The sequence below is a fragment of the Bubalus bubalis genome, chromosome X (genome assembly GCF_019923935.1).
Source record: "Bubalus bubalis isolate 160015118507 breed Murrah chromosome X, NDDB_SH_1, whole genome shotgun sequence".
In the NCBI taxonomy this organism is placed as follows: Eukaryota; Metazoa; Chordata; class Mammalia; order Artiodactyla; family Bovidae; genus Bubalus; species Bubalus bubalis.
In genome coordinates this window covers 31,678,745-31,699,545 of record NC_059181.1, presented here as the reverse complement: position 1 = coordinate 31,699,545, position 20,801 = coordinate 31,678,745, and the positions used below count along the sequence as shown (strand labels likewise).

Below are 20,801 nucleotides of genomic sequence, written 5' to 3'. Positions count from 1 at the left end.
CAAGAAACTTGAGTCATCTTACTATCAGTGTAGTTCATCCAAAATTTATGGAGCCCCTGCTTGTGTGCCAGGTCAGTGTTAAGGAATCATCAATAGATAGTGGTTCTTTACTGTGTGTGCCATGTATCCCTTTAGCAGTGTGGTGAAGCCCATGGAGTCCTCAGAATAATAACTGAATGCAGCATGTAAGTATATAGGATTACAAAGGGCACCAGTTAATATCAATGCAAAAATAAGTTTTATCATCATAATTTTACTATATATGAGTTATATTACATTGTGTCACTATATAAGCTTCCTTTTTAATACATTAAACACTAAGATCCAGTAAAAGGTATAATAAGTACTGCACTTTCTTTTTTTGTTGTGATAAGACATAACTTGAGATTTACCCTCTTTGAGTTTTTTTTTAATGCACAGTAAGGCATTGTTAACCATAAGTACAGTGTTGTACAGAAGATCTCTAGAACTCATTCCTCTTGCCTGACTGAAACTTTATATCCTTTGAATAGTAACTCCTCATTTCTTCTTCACCCCAACTCCTGGCAACCACCAATCCATTCTCTGCTTCTAAGAGTTTGACTATTGTAGATACCTCAGATAAGTAGAGGAGAAGGCAATGGCACCCCACTCCAGTACTCTTGCCTGGAAAATCCCATGGATGGAGGAGCCTGGTAGGCTGCAGTCCATGGGGTTGCTCAGAGTCGGACACGACTGAGCGACTTCACTTTCACTTTTCATTTTCATGCATTGGAGAAGGAAATGGCAACCCACTCCAGTGTTCTTGCCTGGAGAATCCCAGGGACGGTGGAGCCTGGTGGGCTGCCATCTATGGGGTCACATAGAGTCAGATACGACTGAAGTGACTTAGCAGCAGCAGCAGCAGCAGCAGCATATAAGTAGAATCATTAAGTATTTGTCTTTTTTTAACCAGTTTGTTTCTCCTCACACAATAGCCCCCACATTTATCCATGTTGCCACAAATTACAGGAATTTTTCCTTTTCTAAGGCTAAATAATATTCCATTAATACAATATTTTCTTTGTCCATTCATCCATTGGTTCACATGTAAGGTTGCTTCCATAGCTTGACTATTGTATATAGTGCTGCAGTGAGCATGGGGACGCAGAGAGAGCTCTTTGATATCCTATTTTCTTTCCTTTTGAATGTATATCTAGAAGCAGGATTGTTAGGTCGTATGGTGGTTCTGTTTTAAATTCTTTGAGGAAAGGGACAGATACCCCAATATAAACTAACACTATATGTGTCAACTGAAAGTGATTAGGCTTCTACCCAGCTGGGAGACACATTGACAAAATAAAAGGAAGGGTTCCAACTTGTTCGTTAAAATTCAAAGTCTTTTGTCTTATTGATTTTTTAATCCTATCATCCTAAGAGTACATACATATGTTCATGGCTGATCTAAACTCTTCTCCTTTCCATGTGATTGGTAGATTAAACATTATTTCTTCTTGTATAAGAAATAATGAGGAGAACATAATCAGTACATGCACACTACCTGTAGAATCAATAATTATTTTGAAACATGATATAAAGTAAATTTTGAATAATGGATTTTTTCATATTATAGCCATTATAATACCTAATACTAATGCCTTACATGTACATACCTCTTTACAGTTTATATTTTACTGGAGTTGAATGATTTTCAAAAGTTAGAAACCTCAAAAAACTTTAGGACTGGACCTAGGTTTTCTTTCTGCAGGGCCAAGACTGTTTTTACATAGCTCACCAAAAAGGGAGAACCACTGTGGAGTGAAATTTCTTTGATATCTGGAACAATACCAGAAGCTTAAAGGTATTATCCAAGTTGTCATAAGGCTATTATTTCTCTACATTATAGAACTGAAAGACAGCCTTAGTGGCTCAGTGCCATGTTTAGCCATACTTTACATTGTTTAGGACTGGAAATGTGCCTGAAATATACATTGTTTTATTTTCCCCCCAAATAGCTTCTGTAATATTTGAAATCTGACAAGCAACCCAATGATTTGCAATGTAACTGTGAAGTTGTTAAAGGCCCAGACAAAAAGTCAAAACAAACACCTCAACCAATAGATAGCAGAGAAAGTAGAATTGAGTGAAGAAATGGAGGTGGGTGGGGCAGAGAATAACAAACAACTTCATTGACAATCTTAGAGATCTTTGGCCTCTCAAGCAATCTTTTTGATTCTCTCCAATCCATTTCCAGCAAGTCTCACATTTGGAACAGGGCCCACAAAAGACTAACTATGGGTTTATGTTTCCCACAACTACACAGATAGAAAGAGGGGACAATGGACCACATCTTTGCTTCTTAGGACAATAGTTGCTCCTGGCATCCATGATCCACTTTCCTACCTTTTGTTCTACCTCACAGGCTATTCCTTCTAAGTTTTTACAGCTAGTTCCCCCTGTTCTTCTTAACCCTTAAGATGGTTGTCTTCAAAATTTTGATCATGCTTTCCCATCAGAACAAAAATAGAAGCATATTTCTTCTGACAAATGAACATTTGTTTTTATATTTTACTATGTTTAAATACACATAGGCAGGTATATAAACCAAGAAAGATAAATACTAATACACATGAAAGGATTAGCATTTTTCTTTCACACTCCAGTTAATTGTGCTGAATCCCTCAGGCATGCCAGTGGCACAGTTTGAGACCATATCTTAATCCTTAGGTTTCCCAGGGTCATATGCTCTCCTCCTAGGTGACATCATCAATTTGGGTGGACTTGAATATCATCTTTAGTTTGGTAAATACTCAATTTGTGTCTCCATTACAGACTTCTCTGAACTAGAATCCTGTGCATTTATCTGTATATGATACAATTCCTTGGCCTTCACACATGCATCTTTGACTCTTCCCTTAAAATGTCTCCTCTGCCCCAGCCCTCACATACCCTACATCAGCATCTTATTTCTACCTACTAGGTTAGTGAGAAATCAGCATCAACATGGTCCTTTAATTTTCTTCCTTTTCTACATCTTCTCCACATGCAAGTGATGCACTGTGATGTCCATCTTCACAATTTATCTTGAATTTACCTTCCATTCCTCTGCTTCACCCCCACATGAACCTAGATTATCTCTGCCTTCTTGCCATCTTGGGCCATAATCTCTCATTTACCATTCCTCGAGAGAACAAAAGTGATCTTCTTAAACTGTCAGACAGATAAGGACATTTTCATTCTTGACTCCCTTAATGGACTTTTCTTACAATTAAAATGAACTCCAAACTCCTTATCGTGGCTTACACTGAACTGAATTACTGAATATACTATATTTCTATCTTTTCCATGCTCTTCTCAAGTCACATTTCTCAGTTCATATATTCTAGTTATGCCACTGTATCTTTACTTTCTGAAACACCTTAGTGCCTTTGCACATGCTTTTTTCCCACTTTCTTTCTTCCAATTCAAAGATAATGAAGAAAATAGCTCTTCCCTTTATCTTATTAGGCACCTCTTTCCATTTAGATATCATATGATGTGAAATGAATCGCCAGTCCAGGTTCGATGCATGATACAGGATGCTCGGGGCTGGTGCACTGGGATGACCCAGAGCGATGGTATGGGGAGGGGGGTTCAGGATGGGGAACACATGTACACCCGTGGCAGATGCATGTTGATGTATGGCAAAACCAATACAATATTGTAAAGTAAAAATAATAATAATAATAAAATTAGAAAAAAAAATTCACCTGCTAGATGTGTTCACTGTAGGCTCCCTTATATATGTGAGGCCTGGGCCTGGGTGAGTGCAAGTACAGTTGTCAAGCTTTTTAACAAACTGGATAACCATTTGTTTCTGCACAGCACATTATCTTTACATAGGAGCAATCAGCAGAAAACGTGAAGTAGCCAAGCATTCTGTACTACAAAACACCACCTTAACAGTCAACCATCATTGCCCAACTGTTGTACAACTGAGTCTACTGCACAAAAATACATGAAACTAGAAATATGTTTGATAAATAATTCTTTAAAAAATTATTTTCACCTTAAATTTCTCTGTATCGATGCAGATCCAGATTACCATTTAAATCCAAAGGTAAATAACACATGTTCATACACTTATAATAACTTCAAGTAGGTCTTTATTTTTAAAAGAATGATGGCAATGAAGAGTCAATCACTAGATAGTCTTTGACTACTCAGAAAGAAAAGGCTACACACATTTTCTTAAGTCTGCTGCTGCTGCTGCTAAGTCGCTTCAGTCGTGTCCGACTCTGTGCGACCCCATAGATGGCAGCCCACCAGGCTCCCCCATCCCTGGGATTCTCCAGGCAAGAACACTGGAGTGGGTTGCCATTTCCTTCTCCAATGCAGGAAAGAGAAAAGTGAAAGGGAAGTCGCTCAGTCTTGTCTGACTCTTAGCGACCCCATGGACTGCAGCCTACCAGGCTCCTCCATCCATGGGATTTTCCAGGCAAGAGTACTGGAGTGGGGTGCCATTGCCTTCTCCTTTTCTTAAGTCTAGAGGCCACAAAGTAGATAACAATCTGTTTACTTTCAAAGAAAATGCAGTATATAAGGATAAATGAAACTTTACCTCAAATATTCAAACCAATAACAAAGTTGTTCATCTCACTAACCTAAAAGATATGTGAATAAAAGAAACAAAATACCATTATGAAATGAAGTTTACTGCTTGAGGCAAAATTCGAAACAAGTAAAAAGTTACACAATGTGTTAAAGAATAACCTTTTCAACAGACAGTAGGTAATTTCAAAGCCTGTCTGATCACCTGAGATGTTGATCCTCTCTTCATGCTGTCCCTCTCATTCCCTTCCACACACACCTGGCTCCTAGCTTTCAGGTTGTTCATTAATTCTTTATTATTCTAATATGACACCGCTCCTTCCTCTTCTGGAAACCTGGAGGGATTTTTTGATTGTCCTCAGGACCTGTACTTTCTTCTTGGTGGAAGGCTTCTGGATCTAGACCTAGATGTGGTTGCTGAGGAAGATGTGGACTCCGAGGAGGACTTAGTACTTCCAGTGGAACTTGATCTCGAGGATAATGGAGAATTATCACAGGAGCGAGATGGAGACTTTGAGCAGCTGAAGTGAGATCCGGCCTGAGATGGCGATCGGCTCCTGGTGCTGGACCTGTGGCAGTGACCAAGCCTTGGGCTGTGGCTCTGGTGTTCTTGACTCTGGGGAGGAGTTTCCTGGCTGCGGCCTTGGTGGAAATCTAGGAGGCAACCATGGCGTGCCATCTGCACCTGCAGAACATGGCCATCCAGCATAACCCCGTCTAGGGTGTCCATGGCCTCCTCGGCATGGTGCTTGTCGTGGAAGCAGACGAAGGCAAAGCCGCGGGACTCTTGAGTGAAGTGGTCCCGGGGGATGTACACATCGCCGATAGGCCCGTACTTCTCGAAGATGCACCTCAGGGTGCAGTGTGAGATGCGGTCAGTCAGGCTGTCCACCTTGAGGGAGATCAAGTCGCCCACGTTGGGAGGAGGACGACTGTAACTCATGACCTGTGCAAGCTAAGCAGAGAGCCCCCCGAACTGAATTCTGAGCTAGCTGCAGTCTACGAAGGCTGCAAGGACGAAGCAGGCACTAAGTTTGCCTTGGCTTTGTTCATCCTGAAGACTCTGCCTCTTTGCGTCAGTTGACCTCAGCCGGTGGCTGCTTAGAGACGCCCGAATGTTGAGCATTCGGTCCGCGCAGATTGTCTCCAGAGCTGAGACTGCTGGAGGAACAGCTCTGTACCAGTTTTCCTTTTTTTTAAAGTGAAAGTTCATGACTATAACATCATTTTATGACTTTTCCTGTATATGTCTAAACACGCAGTTTTAATTATGGGCAAAAGTATATGCATATAGATGTAATTATGTGACTAAGTACATGGCAGTGCTGATTCATGTATGCTAAAACCATTTGTTCACTTTGAAGACAGAAACAAAGTTTCAAAACAGATCATGAACAGATAAGTTGATTCAGTAACACTAACAGGCAGGAGACCATGAGAGCCACCTACAGGGTATGAGTTCTAATCAGAAATTCAGTAGGAGAGCTCTTATTCTGCTTGAAAAAAAATAAAAAATAAAATGGGGAACACATGTATACCTGTGGCAGATTCATTTTGATATACAGCAAAACCAATACAATATTGTAAAGTTAAATAAAATAAAATTTAAAAAAAAGAAATACAAAAAAAAAGTCAAAATTATGATCTGTCATTCCAAATTACATAATTGAATATAACTCGGATTACTAAAAGTTACTGTTTTCTTATTAATTAACTAGATATACTTTTTGATGGAGTAAATTCATTTGATATGACTTGCATTAAAATGCTTTTAGAATTAATTATATTTCATCAGATTGTTGGCAAGGCATCTTTTCTCATGAATCATGTCTATTAGGCTCTAATAAATGAGCTTGACAGTAATGGGGTAGAAAATAGTATTTTATTAATTATTTCTCACCTTCAGTGAGCATTATGTACAAGGAGAGGGAAAATTTCCCCTCTATCCCTCTTGAGTTCTATTGGCTGGGTTGATAAGAAAATTCGCATAAGGCAGATTAACAGGAGAAAAAGGAACACTTTAGTTCTTGTGCACAGAAGTCACACAGAAATGGCACCTAGGAAGTAGCCAAAGCAGGCAACTTTTATACTCTTTAGGTAAACAGTAAATTTATGAGGAATTGACAGGGCAAAGAATTTAGGCTTTGGGTGCTTAATTAGTGAGGACTTTAAACAGTGTGGGCTTGGGGTAGTCAATTAAAGAAGTAACAGTGTTTGTGTATACAGGCTTCTCAGCCAGAACTCCCTCTCTCTGGTGATAAGGGTATCCTTCAGCCTCTAGATGCAGGGAGATATTCATTTCCTGCTTTCAGAGAGAGAAAGAGAAATGTCTTAAGTGTCCCTTTTGTATTGGCCATTTCTTAAGTAAATGTAATTTAAAATAATCAATATGCTATTAAGGCATATGGGGCCCTGGGCCCCAACAAAAGTCACTGCATCTTCTGCATGTTATTAATTCCTATGTATGTGCTCTGGTTATCCACTACTACATAGCAACCTACATCAAAATTTAGTGGCTAAAATTTTATCATTATTTTATCTCATAATTCTAAGACAGTGAAATCCAGGCAATAGACTGTAGGACTCGTTTCTTCACTGTATCCACTGCATTAGCTAGGGTGATTGGGATGGCTCTCTTGGAACTACTGGGTGTTGGCTGGTTCCCATCCCCCATCCCCCCAGCCCCTTTATCAGAGCCTCTCCGTGTCATCTCGCAGATTTCTACTCTAGTTAGATTTCTTAATGGTCAGGTTTATAAGAGACCGTAGCAGAAGCACCAGTCCTCTTAAAGTCTGCTGCTGCTAAGTCGCTTCAGTTGTGTCCGACTCTGTGTGACCTCATAAGACGGCAGCCCACCAGGCTCCCCTGTCCCTGGGATTCTCCAGGCAAAAACACTGGAGTGGGTTGCCATTTCCTTCTCCAATGCATGAAAGTGAAAAGTGACAGTGAAGTCACTCAGTCGTGTCTGACTCCTAGCGATCCCATGGACTGCAGTCTACCAGGCTCCTCCGCCCATGGGATTTTCCAGGCAAGAGTACTGGAGTGGGGTGCCATTGCCTTCTCCATCTTAAAGTCTAGTACCAGGCCAATATATAGTATCAGTTCTGCATCTCTTCTATGAGATTCCATTGTCAAAGCAACCATGGGCCAGACTACGTTCAAAGGAAGGAAAAAAGAATCTCTCAATGAAAAAGTGTGAGGATTTGTGGTCATTTTTAATCTACCATAGTCAATTCCCTGGACAGATAATATCAACATTCTCACGTTAAAACGTACATCCACCCCCTTTCAAGACCATTAAGCTCTTATTTTCTTATGATAACATGTGACCATCTCGGACTTTGCCATTTTAATTAGGTCTGGATATAGAAAACACTTCAGGTGTATTTCCTCAAGTTTTATTCCTCTTAAACAGAAGACCTGTGGGATAAAATGACAGGTTATCCACCCTTTTCACATCTAACATATAATACTGAGATGGGCATGAAACTGAAACTCTTAGTTGCTCAGTCATGTCTGACTCTTTGCAATCCCATGTACTGTAGCCTGCCAGGCTCCTTTGTCCATGGTATTCTCCAGGCAAGAATACTAGAGTGGATTGCCATTCCTTTCTCCAGGGAATCTTCCCAACCCAGGGATCAAACCCCAGTATCCTGCACTGGCAGAAGGATTCTTTACCATCTGAGCCACGAGGGAAGCCCTAAGATGGACATAGGATGGCCTTAGTTGACATTTCTATTCAAAAGGAGGAACAGTTCACAGTAATTCTAAAATTCTAATGGGCTTTCTATTCCAGTTTCTTGGTTTAGGGCCCAGGACCATTCCTGGGTCACCAGTTAGTCCTTTAATATCTTAGTTCAGCCTTCTGAGTCATCCTGCTGCTAAGTCACTTCAGTCATGTCCGACTCTGTGCGACCCCATAGACAGCAGCCCACCAGGCTCCTCTGTCCCTGGGATTCTCCAGGCAAGAATACTGGAGTGGGTTGGCATTTCCTTCTCCAATACATGCATGCATGCTAAATTGCTTCAGTGTGTCCGTCTGAGTCATCCTATCTTCCTTAAATGGTCTGTGTTTGTAGCTAAGTAGCTTTCTTAGTGTGTGCACAATGTTGAGGGTACCAAGTATTCTTTTCATTCTGAACTGCATCTGTCCCTTTTAGTCTTATCTCATGGTGCTTCTAACAAGCACAAAATTTCCCTCTCCCTTTCTCCCTCCCACCCCCCACTCTCTATTGGGCTTGCCTGAGATTCTTATTGGGTGTTCACTCTATTAAATAAAATCTACATTCGCATTTCTTTCTAAGATAAGACCTTATCTACCTTGGGCCACCTCTATCTGAGGCTAATGTAGGTGGCCTAGCAAACAGATTTGGAGAGGAATGCTCTAAAATCATTCTAAGATCTTAAACAAGGATTGTATAGCACCTTTACTTTACTTCTTTACCCTGAGACTACATTTTACTTTTCCAGGTTTTATTTTTTGCTCTGAGGTCATTGTTGAAATTTGATTCTTTTCTTAGCTTGGAAGTCTATCCTGGGCATTCTATGTTTTATGTACAGTCTTTTCTAAAACTGAATAATTCCTTCTTTAGTTTATCTCTTTCTTATAGTATCAGAGGCATTTAAAGAAGTTAATCATTTTTTTTTTTACTCTTTCTAGATATCTCCTTAGCCAGATTTATGAGTTTACTAGGTCCACTTGTCATTTTCCAAAATACTCCATGTGTTAGTTTTGCTAATCATTTTGCAGTAAATAACTTACAGTCTAGTCCTCCATGTATTCATTGACTTTCTTTGAGTTGTTTCAAAGTTTGACAGAATTATGTCATGGTCCACTGAGGGACACATAATATACATTTTTTTAGTTGTTTAAGCTCCTTTACCACTTTCTCAATAGAAAGGATTTTAGTTCTTAATTACTTCAGTTTCCTTAAGAGAAACTATTCCCAGGTAAAGGTGAATCGGTGGATGTGCTGTGATTAGTCCCTCACTCCTGTCTGACTCTTTGTGATCCTATGGACTGTAGCCTGCCAGGCCCCTCTGTCCATGGGGATCTCCAGGCAAGAATACTGGAGTGGGTTACCATGCCCTCCTCCAGGGGATCTTCCCAACCCAGGGATCGAACCCAGGTCTCCCACATTGCAGGCGGATTCTTTACCATCTGAGCCACCAGGGGAGCCCAAATTGATGCATCAGTTCAATTCAGTTCAGTCACTCAGTCGTGTTCAGCTCTTTGCGACCCCATGGACTGCAGCATACCAGGCCTCCCTGTCCATCACCAACTCCCAGAGTTTACCCAAACTCATGTCCATTGAGTCGGTGATGCCATCCAACCATCTCATCCTCTGTTGTCCACTTCTCCTCTTGCCCTCAATCTATCCCAGCATCAGGGTCTTTTCAAATGAGTCAATTCTTCGCATCAGTGGCCAAAGTATTGGAGTTTCAGCTTCAACATCAGTCCTTCCAATGAACATTCAGGACTGATCTCCTTTAGGATGGATTGGTTGGATCTCCCTGCAGTCCAAGGGACTCTCAAGAGTCTTCTCCAGCACCACAGTTCAAATACATCAATTCTTCGGCATTCAGTTTTCTTTAGAGTCCAACTCTCACATCCATGCATGACTACTGGAAAGACCATAGCCTTGATAGTTTGTCCCAATTAATAAAAATATGAGTGTACATGTCAGAAATGTTAAAAATTGTATGGACTTTTATCCATTTAAAGCAGCAGTCCCCAACCATTTTGGTATCAGGGACCGATTTCATGGAAGACAGTTTTTTCCACAGACCCGGGGTCAGGGGAATGGTTTTGGGATGATTCAAGTGCATTACATTTATTGTACACTTTATTTTTAGTCTAATGCAACTGCTGATCTAAGAGGAGGTACTAGTCTGAGGCCTGGAGGTTGGGAACCAGTGATTTAAAGGACTCTGCCTTTACATAAATTAGTTTTGTCAGAACGAGACATATATTCTTCATGAAAATTGGATCTGATTTATGTCAGAAAGGAGAGGATGCTGAACTAGTTTGGGGGGACTTAGATTCCTGTCCTGACTGGTTGGATCTCCTTGAAGCCCACCCTGAAAGAAATCAGTCCTGAATATTCATTGGAAGGACTGATGCTGAAGCTGAAGCTAAAATCCTTTGGCTACCTGATGCAAAGAACTGACTCATTGGAAAAGACCCTGATGCTGGGAAAGATTGAGGGCAGGAGGAGAAGGGGACGACAGAGGATGAGATGGTTGGATGGCATCACCGACTCAGTGGACATGGGTTTGGGTGGACCCCGGGAGTTGGTGATGGACAGGGAGGCCTGGAGTTTTGCGGTTCATGGGATCGCAAAGTGTCGCACATGACTGAGCAACTGAACTGAACTGAACTGATACTTTATATTGCTATCAAAAACCTATCCGTAGGCTATAACTACTTTCAAAAAGAATTTGTTATTCAGATAAGATTGTTAGTTTGTTTTTGGAATTAGGCCTAAATAAATAAATATTTTAAAACCTAGAAAGAAAATACAGAGAAAATTCTTAAGATAGAAATATTAATGTTCACAATCACAGTAATTGATGCTGTATATTTAAACTGATACACTGTAATGGAAAAAACAGATCAGGTGGAGCTCAGATGATTCTGGTATAAACCGTAATTTCTGATTTGTCAGGGCAGGTAGAAAGGACTATGATTGGAAGATCAATATATAATAATAATTATTATTATTATGTTAATAATACTACTCAGCAACTGTGTTGAGACAAATTAAGTAGCTATGTAGTTTGAAAGTCAGAGTGTTAAGTTAGGTGTATGATAAAAGCAGTATACGCTGGTAGAATGAGAGAGGGTGATATGAAGTCAAGTTAGAGCTATGAGGTATTGGTGATTGTTTGAACAGGAAGCATATTGTCTTCTAAGAGCTTCAGTAGCAGGAATTAGGGATTCCATTCTCAGGAAAAATGGTAGATTATAATGTCATAATAGGCCTAGAACTAAGACATTAAGGCATTTACTTGTCTTGTTGCTGTTCAGTTGCTAAGTCATGTCCAACACTGTGACCGTTTTGGACTCATTATAATCATTTTCTGGGTACAGGATGGATCCTAGATAAGACATTGTCCTAGTTTTCTTTTGCTGCATAAGAAATTAGTACAAATGTAGTGGCTTAAAACAACACCCCTTTAATAGCTCACAGTTCTGTAGGTTGGGATACTGCCATGGAGTCGCTTGGTTCTCTGTTCAAGGTCTTAAAGGTCTGAAATCAGCATTTAAATACTTGCAAGATAATTCTAACATCTAACTCATCCTGATTTGGCATCACTTGTCATTTCTTATTCAAGTTGTTATGTATCAAGTTGTTATGGTATGAGTAGTGATATTTTGTTGTTTTTTGGACATTTTGGCTATTATGTTAGGATACTTTGGTCCCTATTTAAAGTTTTTTTGGTTTGTTTTGTTTTCATTTTAGCAGGTCTTTCATTTTTATAGGTTTGGCACATAGTTTGTCAACTTTTGTGGACCATGGTTCCATGACAGTCTAATTTTCAGAACCTTTATGGTACCTTTTGTGTTGTGCAGGTGGAGCTACTTCTGGTCCTTCCTCATGCTGCTTATGGGGTCGGAAGCAGCTTCCCCAGGATAGGGCACTTGGTGCTACTGGTTGGGGAAGGGAATCTCTGGACCACTCGATGAAGAGTACTTCCTGTGCCAGGCACTTGTGACAGGTTCTCCTTTGACTGTAGAGAATGAAGGGTACTTACCAGGTTGAAAACTTTCTGTGGAGGTACCAGCAAGTTGCCTAATGTCTCTGGATAGGGGAGAGGAGTCTCAGGCCCTTCTGAGTAGGAGAGCATTTTCCAAGTGTGAGCTTTTTCTGGTGGGGTCACTTTTTCTGCCTAAGGAGCCACTGGTGTGTATGGGTGGTGACAGGGAATCTCAGGCCAAGTGGGGAGAAAATCACTTTATCTGGGTATTTATTGTCAGCAGGGATTTCAGTTGTTCCCTCTTTTAGGTTCTGCAGTGCTCATTTGGTATTTGTGGGATTCCTATTTGATGTGATGGAGGAAGAGCCCATTTGAGTCACTTCCTGTTACTAAGTTTAGAGGGAATGCTGGGTTGAGGTCACATTTCTTCTTGGTAGAGGTCATAAGGTGCCCTGATATGAAATTGCTCAGTCATTCTAAGGGTCCCTAGCCAATTCACCTTCTTCTTTAGACCTTTCAGAGCTCATATTTGGTTGTCTTATATTGTTTCCAGGATATATAGTTGGGCTTATAAATGGGGAGCAGGGCAAGAGGAGCATAAACCATCTTATATGGATTAGAAGTCCTCTCTGTGACTTTTAAGTGCTCACCTGATTGGAACATGCTCACTCTGGATAATTTCCCAATCAACTGTGCTGTTTATCATAATCTAATAATGGGAACGATATTCTATCACATTTACAGGTCTCATACTCAAGGAGAGGGGCTACTACGAGGATCATTAGGCGTCATCTTAGAATTCTGTCAACCACAGAAGGTATATGTGAATGTACTGAAGCATTAATTAAGCAATTACCATCCTTTGGAAGACTGGAACCTGTTAGGATAGTATGAAAACCAAGTACTGTTATAATTATTCTGCTCACAGTAGAAGAAGTACACCTGGTATCAGAAATGCTTAATAAAAATCAGAATATTCAAACAAATTTCAGTATTAGTTAATGTCAGTTTCAGAGGTTTGACCTAAATCTTCATGTATGGCCATGTAGATATCTTCTGTGTGAAAAATATGCTGGCTGAAAGGTGAATTTAAAAACTTCACCACCACTCCCCATTTATATTTTGTAGTTATGTGCAAATACCGTGGCCACGAGCAAGTCACATAGAAAATAAAGGTCAGTGATGTTTCTGACTTTAAATTTTTAGAGCAGCTTTATCGTAACACTACCTGCATTTGAACAGGTTGCACATTGTACAAAGTGATGATTGTTGCTATAGGTTGTAATATTATATACTCTCACCAGGATGGAAAATGTTAAGGAAAAATTTTTGTACTGGCCAATAGGGTCTTTTCCAATAGTCAGTTCTTCCCATCAGATAGCCAAAGTATTGGAGCTTCAGCTTCAGCATCAGTCTTTCAGGTTAGATTTGGCTAATGTGAACTACTGACAAAAAGATTAGAAGTCAGGAGGAAAGAAGGTAAGTGTATTCAGTTCTATGATGCACCCTCTCCAAAACTTTGGATTGGCAGTGGCTGCCATTTTCTCACTTTATAGCTCTTGTTGGGTGGACTTCTACTACAACTCTTAAGACATTTGGGATTGCAGGAACTACTATCTCTCTGCTGCTGCTGCTGCTGCTGCTAAGTCGCTTCAGTTGTGTCCGACACTATGTGACCCCATAGATGGCAGCCCACCAGGCTCCCCCATCCCTGGGTGCCGGGAGCCAACACAGGAGATCCCACCCATGACAAGGTCATGTGGAAGAGACCTGACAGGCAAGGCGGATCAGGACTCAAGGGACTCCCTGGACCTGCTTGAACATCTACCCCGAAACCAAAGTCTGTCTGTCTACTGTTTACTATATTATGCCTTTCACCAACTCTTCTGACATTAACAGGGGGCTATTCCCGACTACCTTTCTCTGGAGAAAATCAACTTAGGGCTCTAAGTTGATAAGTCTCCTGGGCATGAAAGGAATATTTCTATTCTAACCCCTCTGTTGGCATTCTAGCTTGCTTGACAGGTTTATCCATACCCTTGCAACTAACGCATATAATTGCTCACAACTCCCCAACCATGAAAGGCACGGGAAGCCTAAACATTCTAAAAGTCCTAATGAACATAGAGCCCTTTGAGAGATAAAAAATTATTAAAATAGTACTGGTAAAGGGCTTCATTATTGGGCCAATGCTTGCTGCCAAGTTCCCATATCCCTTATCCACTGTGCACCTGAGAGTACATTAGTTAATGTAGTTAAGATGTAAAAAAACAAAAAAAAACAAACAAAAAAAAAACAAGTAGTAGCCTTGGTATTAACCACATCAGACCTTTGAGCTAATAAGTTCTTCCTTTGTTGTGATCCACTACACCTTTGCTCCGTGAGAATGTAACTTTAGTACTCTCTGAGGCTGGGGAAAAAACAACAACAACAACAACAACAAAACACTTTAAGAAAAAACAAGTTTTCTAGCTGATCAACCTTTATCAAAAAAGAGTCATGAAATGTTAACAGACCACAGGGCCAGAGATAACATAAGACCTTTGTTTATGAAAAAGGTGTACAAAAAATGTCCTGGTTTCGATAAAGGTAAAATTGATGAAATGTTGAGCTGACTCTGTATCTTTCACTTTGAAAAATGTGTAACTCGGAGTATAAAAGTTCCTTTTAAAAATAAAGCTGCGGATCCCACTTCACCAGAGCTTTGGTCTCCATGTCTTTCTTTCTCCCTCTCTTTCTCCCTTTTTTCAGGCTGAGTCCCTAGAGCACAGAGGCCCTCTGAGTTCACTTTTTGGCCTGGGCTTCTAAGACCCGATCGGGAAAGCGCTCTGCGTCTTCACCCCACCGAGAGGGCACCTGAGGCCTCTGTGAATAGAACGGGTCCCATGCCAGGGGCTTTATTGGCTTTCTGTGTAAACCAAAAAATATCAGCCTCTTTCTCTCTTCCTTATTCTTTATTTTTTATTTTTATTTTTGACCCCAGACCACCAGGTCCTAGTCCATTATAAGACCCGTGTCATCTCTCTCACCGATGCCGTCCATCCTGAGAGTTCCCCTAGATCCTGCTGGGGCTGGACCCTGACACCTGGGATTCTCCAGGCAAGAACACTGGAGTGGGTTGCCATTTCCCTCTCCAATGCATGAAAGTGAAAAGTGAAAGTGAAGTCGCTCAGTCGTGTCCGACTCTTAGCGACCCCATGGACTGCAGCCCACCAGGCTCCTCCATCCATGGGGTTTTCCAGGCAAGAGTACTGGAGTGGGGTGCCATTGCCTTCTCCTCTATGCCCCTTCAAACCTAGTGGTTCTAATACTGGCTTCTCAGTTGCTAGCCTATGGGTACTTCATCATCTCTTGGTTTCTCTTCATTATTTACACATTTTAGTCTCCTCATTAAATGATATTCCATCACTCTTTTAAAGTGTGCCATCAGCTTTTGGCTAGGACTCTAATACATTGGTAGTGGGGAATAGAATGAACTTTTAGTATTGGGGAGGGTGGGACAAACTGCTGGAGAAGGGATAAATGGAAGAGATAAACTGGATAAAAGGGATAAACTGGAAGAGAAGGGTTTCAAAGCTTTTTATGGCATTCTATGAATATAACATGACTTTTGTATGTGAATGACTCTAATACAGTCTTAAATTGCTTAATTATTTACTTGTGTTCCTGTTTCTTTGCATGCACAACCAGGATTGAACAGAGCTAAGAGATATCTGGGATTTACATGACTAGAAGATACTACTAGGATCTGTCGAGATTGATTATATCATATTAGAACATTTCTCTCATGGCACCAGGAATATCCCAACCCAGTGCACATACTAAGTTTCTATTGAAATTCAGTGCACTGCTATGGTGTGAAACTCATTTTTATTGTCAGATAGGATAACACTGTTTGACTTTTTGATGTTTCCTTTTATTATGAAACAGAAATTAGGGAAAGTCCTTCAGGAACAAGTAATTCAGTTCAGATTGTTACATGTAGATTCAGATTGTTAAACATAAATAACTCTAAAAGTGGACATGACACAGCTGACAGTTGTCCATCACTGTAACACTTTATATATCTGAGAATTCAGGTCTCACATAAAATAATCTGCCTCAAAGTGATCCACTACTGGCCCACGACAAATAGGGCAGTTTGAATGTTCTTCCAGCCATTGATCAATGCACTGATTATGGTATTCATGGGTGCATGGTAGGATGCGTAGCATGTTGCCTGTGGTGTATTCTGTAAGGCAAATAGTACAGATTTTACCTGCATCTTTCTCTTCAAAAAATCTTAAAGGCAAGTTGTTAATCTGCAGTTTTGTAAGGCCTGCAGTTTGGTGTGGGTCTGCTTCTAATAAGAAAAATTGGTCCATATTAAGGGAAGACCCAGAGTCACTATTGTCAACTGTTATTGGGGACATTCGTCCACCTTCTTGGCTGGTCTCTGGTAAGCCTGTTGATGAGCTTCTTTCTTCACTGTTTTCAACCATCAACATCAGTGTGCCAAATTCTGAATCTTCATCACTTAAGCCAAAATTATACACAGGATTAAATATGGAAGTAGAAAGATAATAGGGGCTTGAAAGTGACACCAGTGTTAAACGTGAATCAAAATTATAGCTAGCATTTGGAGCAGAACCAGGTATACTATCACTACCACTAGGTCCATGTCTTTCATTTGGTGACTCTGCCCTTTCCATGTTTTCACTTAGAGGTGAGACATAATACTCTAAATTACTGTCACTGTCCATAAGATTACTTGAGTTACTAAATCCTGTCATTGTCTGACATAAAATAGTCTGAGTTGGAACAGACATTGTATCACTTAAGCTAGTATTTAAAATTCTATGAACGGGATTGCTGATGGTATTGACATAAGCACTCTCATCAGCCTCGTCAGAATCTGAAGACATAGGCTTCAGTTCTTCTTGCTCACTTTCTGAAGTGGTAGTGTTGTTTGGTGAGCCAGATGTTAACTGAGTTCTACTAATTCTGCTGTCTCTCTGAGAACATGCTTGACAATGAACTTGTTCCACTTCAAAATTGAAAGGTGTGGTTGGATTTGTTTCCCTCACTTCCCAAGATTCACTACTGCACGTTGTATCTGAATAACATTCTCCATGAACAGCATTACTAGCTTCAGAAGTTTCAAAAAGACCCCTATTTTGCAACTCATGTCCAGGCATTTGCTGTCTCAATGTTTCTTCATGCCCAGTTCTAGAAAAGTTATCATTCTCACTTATGAGAGGTTGTTTAAAAGTCTGAGATGGTGTATCTTCATTAATTCTTTGAAAAAATTCCCACAGTGTATGTGGAGGTGACCAGTTGTCAGTCCTTGGTCTGGTTCTCCGAGAGACTGGGCTCCAACTTCTTAGTCTTCTCTGACTTCTAGTCGGTGGGACTTCCATTAATGTTTCCATTGTATCGTGTTCTGATGCAGATGCTGTTGTAAATAGTGACTCAGATTGTGGATTTTCCACTTGCCTTTGGCTGTCTTCTGTATCTTCTCTTCTGGGAAGCTCTGCAGATGCTACATATTCATTTTCTGGATTTGAGGTTTCATCATCACACTCAAGATTACTCTCTAAGCCAAATCTGAGCTCATCACTGTTAGCACTAATTTCGCTCTCTTCTCTCCAAGACTGATTTTCTTTTTGTTCACTTGTCACATTTTCAGTTTGTCCGAAAGTGGTAAGCCGGTCTAGAAGAGAGTTCTCACTGGATTCATTATCTGAAGCATCTCCTCTATCTGTTAATTTAAAAAATGGGGGAGGGGCCATAAAAGAACTACCAAAATTGGAACTATCAAAAAATAGCACTCTGAAACTGTTTAAAAAGTAAACAAAAATGAGAACTTAAATACTCAGATGTTTTCAACTGATTTCACATTTACTTTATAAGTTATACTTTAAAAGTTAATTATCTTTAACTTAAGTTAATACTTTAAAAGCTTTATTATCTAGATTTATAAGCAAAGGCAGGGAAGTTTCAATTCCATCTGAAAAAGAGTACACTAATCCTAGATAAATTTAGAGAGGTTTTTACAAAGGGTATCTGAAGGAAGTCTGTTTTTCAATATTTTGTCATATACATAGCCCTGTATACCACTGTGGGAGGAATGTCAAGAGACAACATTTTTTTTCAGTCCACTGTCAAAACACCAAAGCAGTTAAACCAGGTAAACACCAGTTAAGGTACAGTGCTAGTATTTTAAATCAGTTGATATTATTGTCTAATTCTCATTAGTCTCCAATATTACTGCTCCTAGGCTGTTATATGCTTTTGATACTATATAAGTTGTTTTAAAATATAAGATTATTGCCCAAATATAAACAAAGTTTATAGGATTAAAAGTATTTGAATTTTGAATACTTCTTAATATTACCAAGGTTTTTAATTGGCATTAAGCTGAAAGTCAGATCAAATGAATAGACTGAACCTAGCATGGCACATATAAGACCATATTCCAGAACCAAAGTATTATAGTATCCTCTTCATTCGATAGTAAAATCCTCTATTTTACACTGGGAGAGAAGGCACCAGATCTGAGGTTCAGCAGGGTTTCTCAGCCTTAGAACTATTTACATTTTGGCACTGGGCAATTCTTATTTTGGGGAGCTACCATGTGCATTGTGTCGTATTTGGCAGCATCCCTGGCCTCTGCCCAGTAGATGCTAGTAGCACCCATGCCTCCCTCTGTGACAACCAAAAATGTCTCCAGCTATTGTCAAATGTCCCTTGGGGCCGAGGAGAGCAAAACTGTCCCTAGTTGAGAACTACTTGATTAAAATATAAAATATTTCTTTTTGCTATTTTTTTACATGTCTGTATAGATAGAGAGGGCCTCCCTCATAACTCAGTTGGTAAAGGATCTGCTTGCAATGCAGGGGACCCCAGTTGGATTCCTGAATCGGGGAGATCTGCTGGAGAAGGGATAGGCTACCCACTTCAGTATTCTTGGGCTTCCCTTGTGGTTCCGTTGGTAAAGAATCCACCTGCAAAGTGGGAGACCTGGGTTCCATCCCTGGGTTGGGAAGATCCCCTCCATTCCAGTATTCTGACTTGGATATTTCTATGGACTGTATATTCCGTGGGGTTGCAAAGAGTCTGACAGGACTGAGTGACTTTCACTTTCATAGATAGAGAAAATAATTCGGGACATAGGAGGAACTTTCCATTGAGGTACAAAACCAACCAACAAACAAAAACCAATGGTCTACTTCACACTGTTTCCCAATTAAAACAATCCAAATGTGAATCAGGGAAAAAAACCTGCCCTAGCATTCTCACTGTAAACCAAGTAAATGTCAGTTCTTTTTTATGAGAAGTTCCTTACCAAATAATGTATGCCACTTCTGTATAATTAACTATTTACTATTATGAAGTGATTATTTAATACTATGAAGTTGCTTTCTCATCCCATCCTATTCCCCCCAAAGAGAAATATACCTGTACTTTCATCTGAGTTTTGTGGTAGGTTTTCTTTCATTAAGTGAAGCCTCCTCCACAACTCTTCTTCGGTACTTTCACCTAGGGGGCTGAACAAATAGTTGTCCATAAGTATGTAATCTTCTTCACTCAGATCAGTTACGAATGGGATGTAATCATCTTCTGGAGCCAATCGGTCCTTCTGACCTCTGTGTCGGACCGAAACTCTGTCTTCTTCATCGTCGGAATCTGAGCTTTCCATCTCGATGAACAACTGGAAAATTATCTGAATTTCATGACACACTGCTGGAACGCAAAAGCCGCTGTCAGGTAGTCTTCAGCTTCTGCTTCCGCCTGGGAGTCACCGGAACACCCTCAGTCGGATAACCGTCTGCCTAGGTTCCCTGCGCTCCACTACTCCGCTATTGCAGCTCAGCTCTGTAGCCTCTGGTGAGGTAATAATTGAGATCCGCCTCTACCTCATAACTTGCTTAGGCGTTGCCTAGGCATCCACTGTCTTCCTTACGTAACTGAGTAGGGACTGGATTCAGGTTGGGTTACATTTCATTCAAAAGCAGCCAATATTTCTGAGGGTTTATAATGTACCAAGCACCATCCTTCACCGTCCGCCCCACCACCACCACCTCCACCCCTCCCCTGCCCCCTGCAGACTATTTTCAGGCTTTCAGAAAGGTTTTTCATTCGCTACATTTAATATAACAACCTGCTTCAAAATGCCATGCCAAAGTCAGCCTCATTAAATGTAGCATTTCTCATTTTCAGGGACCGAGGGACCGCTGCCTTTTCTCCTCGTGAATTCCTCAGATCGTAGACTCTCAATAAGAAAGTAGTTCACAGTTTTTGATAATTCCCCAGGGTCTTAGTTGAATCTCTTCAGTGTGTCCTCTCCCTTTTAACTCTTAATGGCTTCGTCTTGATTATAGGACCCCTCAATCCTGTTTCAAACAAACAGAAAACACCAAAACCCGGGCAGGTTTTTCTGCTCATCCAGGGAATTTCTTCTCCACAAAAGCATTTGGTTTCGTTTTTGTCCTTGTGTCTCTTGCAAACGAAACTAGTCAGAATATCACAGGAACTTTAAAAAATGGATCCGTAATATTTATTTTACCTAT

General features: G+C 40.4%; 2 protein-coding genes across 9 annotated transcripts in view; one reads left to right on the top strand and one right to left on the bottom strand.

The window, feature by feature from the left end:
* DMD (dystrophin) overlaps window positions 1–20,801 on the top strand; it is a 2,402,664-nt gene that overhangs the window by 1,222,290 nt on the left and 1,159,573 nt on the right. The window lies entirely within an intron of this gene.
* On the bottom strand, window positions 16,332–19,930 carry LOC102403447 (E3 ubiquitin-protein ligase RLIM-like). Its single transcript, XM_025277243.3, has 2 exons — window positions 19,690–19,930; window positions 16,332–17,989 (listed from the first exon to the last, which is right to left on the bottom strand). Exons 1-2 carry the CDS (start codon window positions 19,928–19,930, stop codon window positions 16,332–16,334), a joined length of 1,899 nt encoding a protein of 632 aa, XP_025133028.3.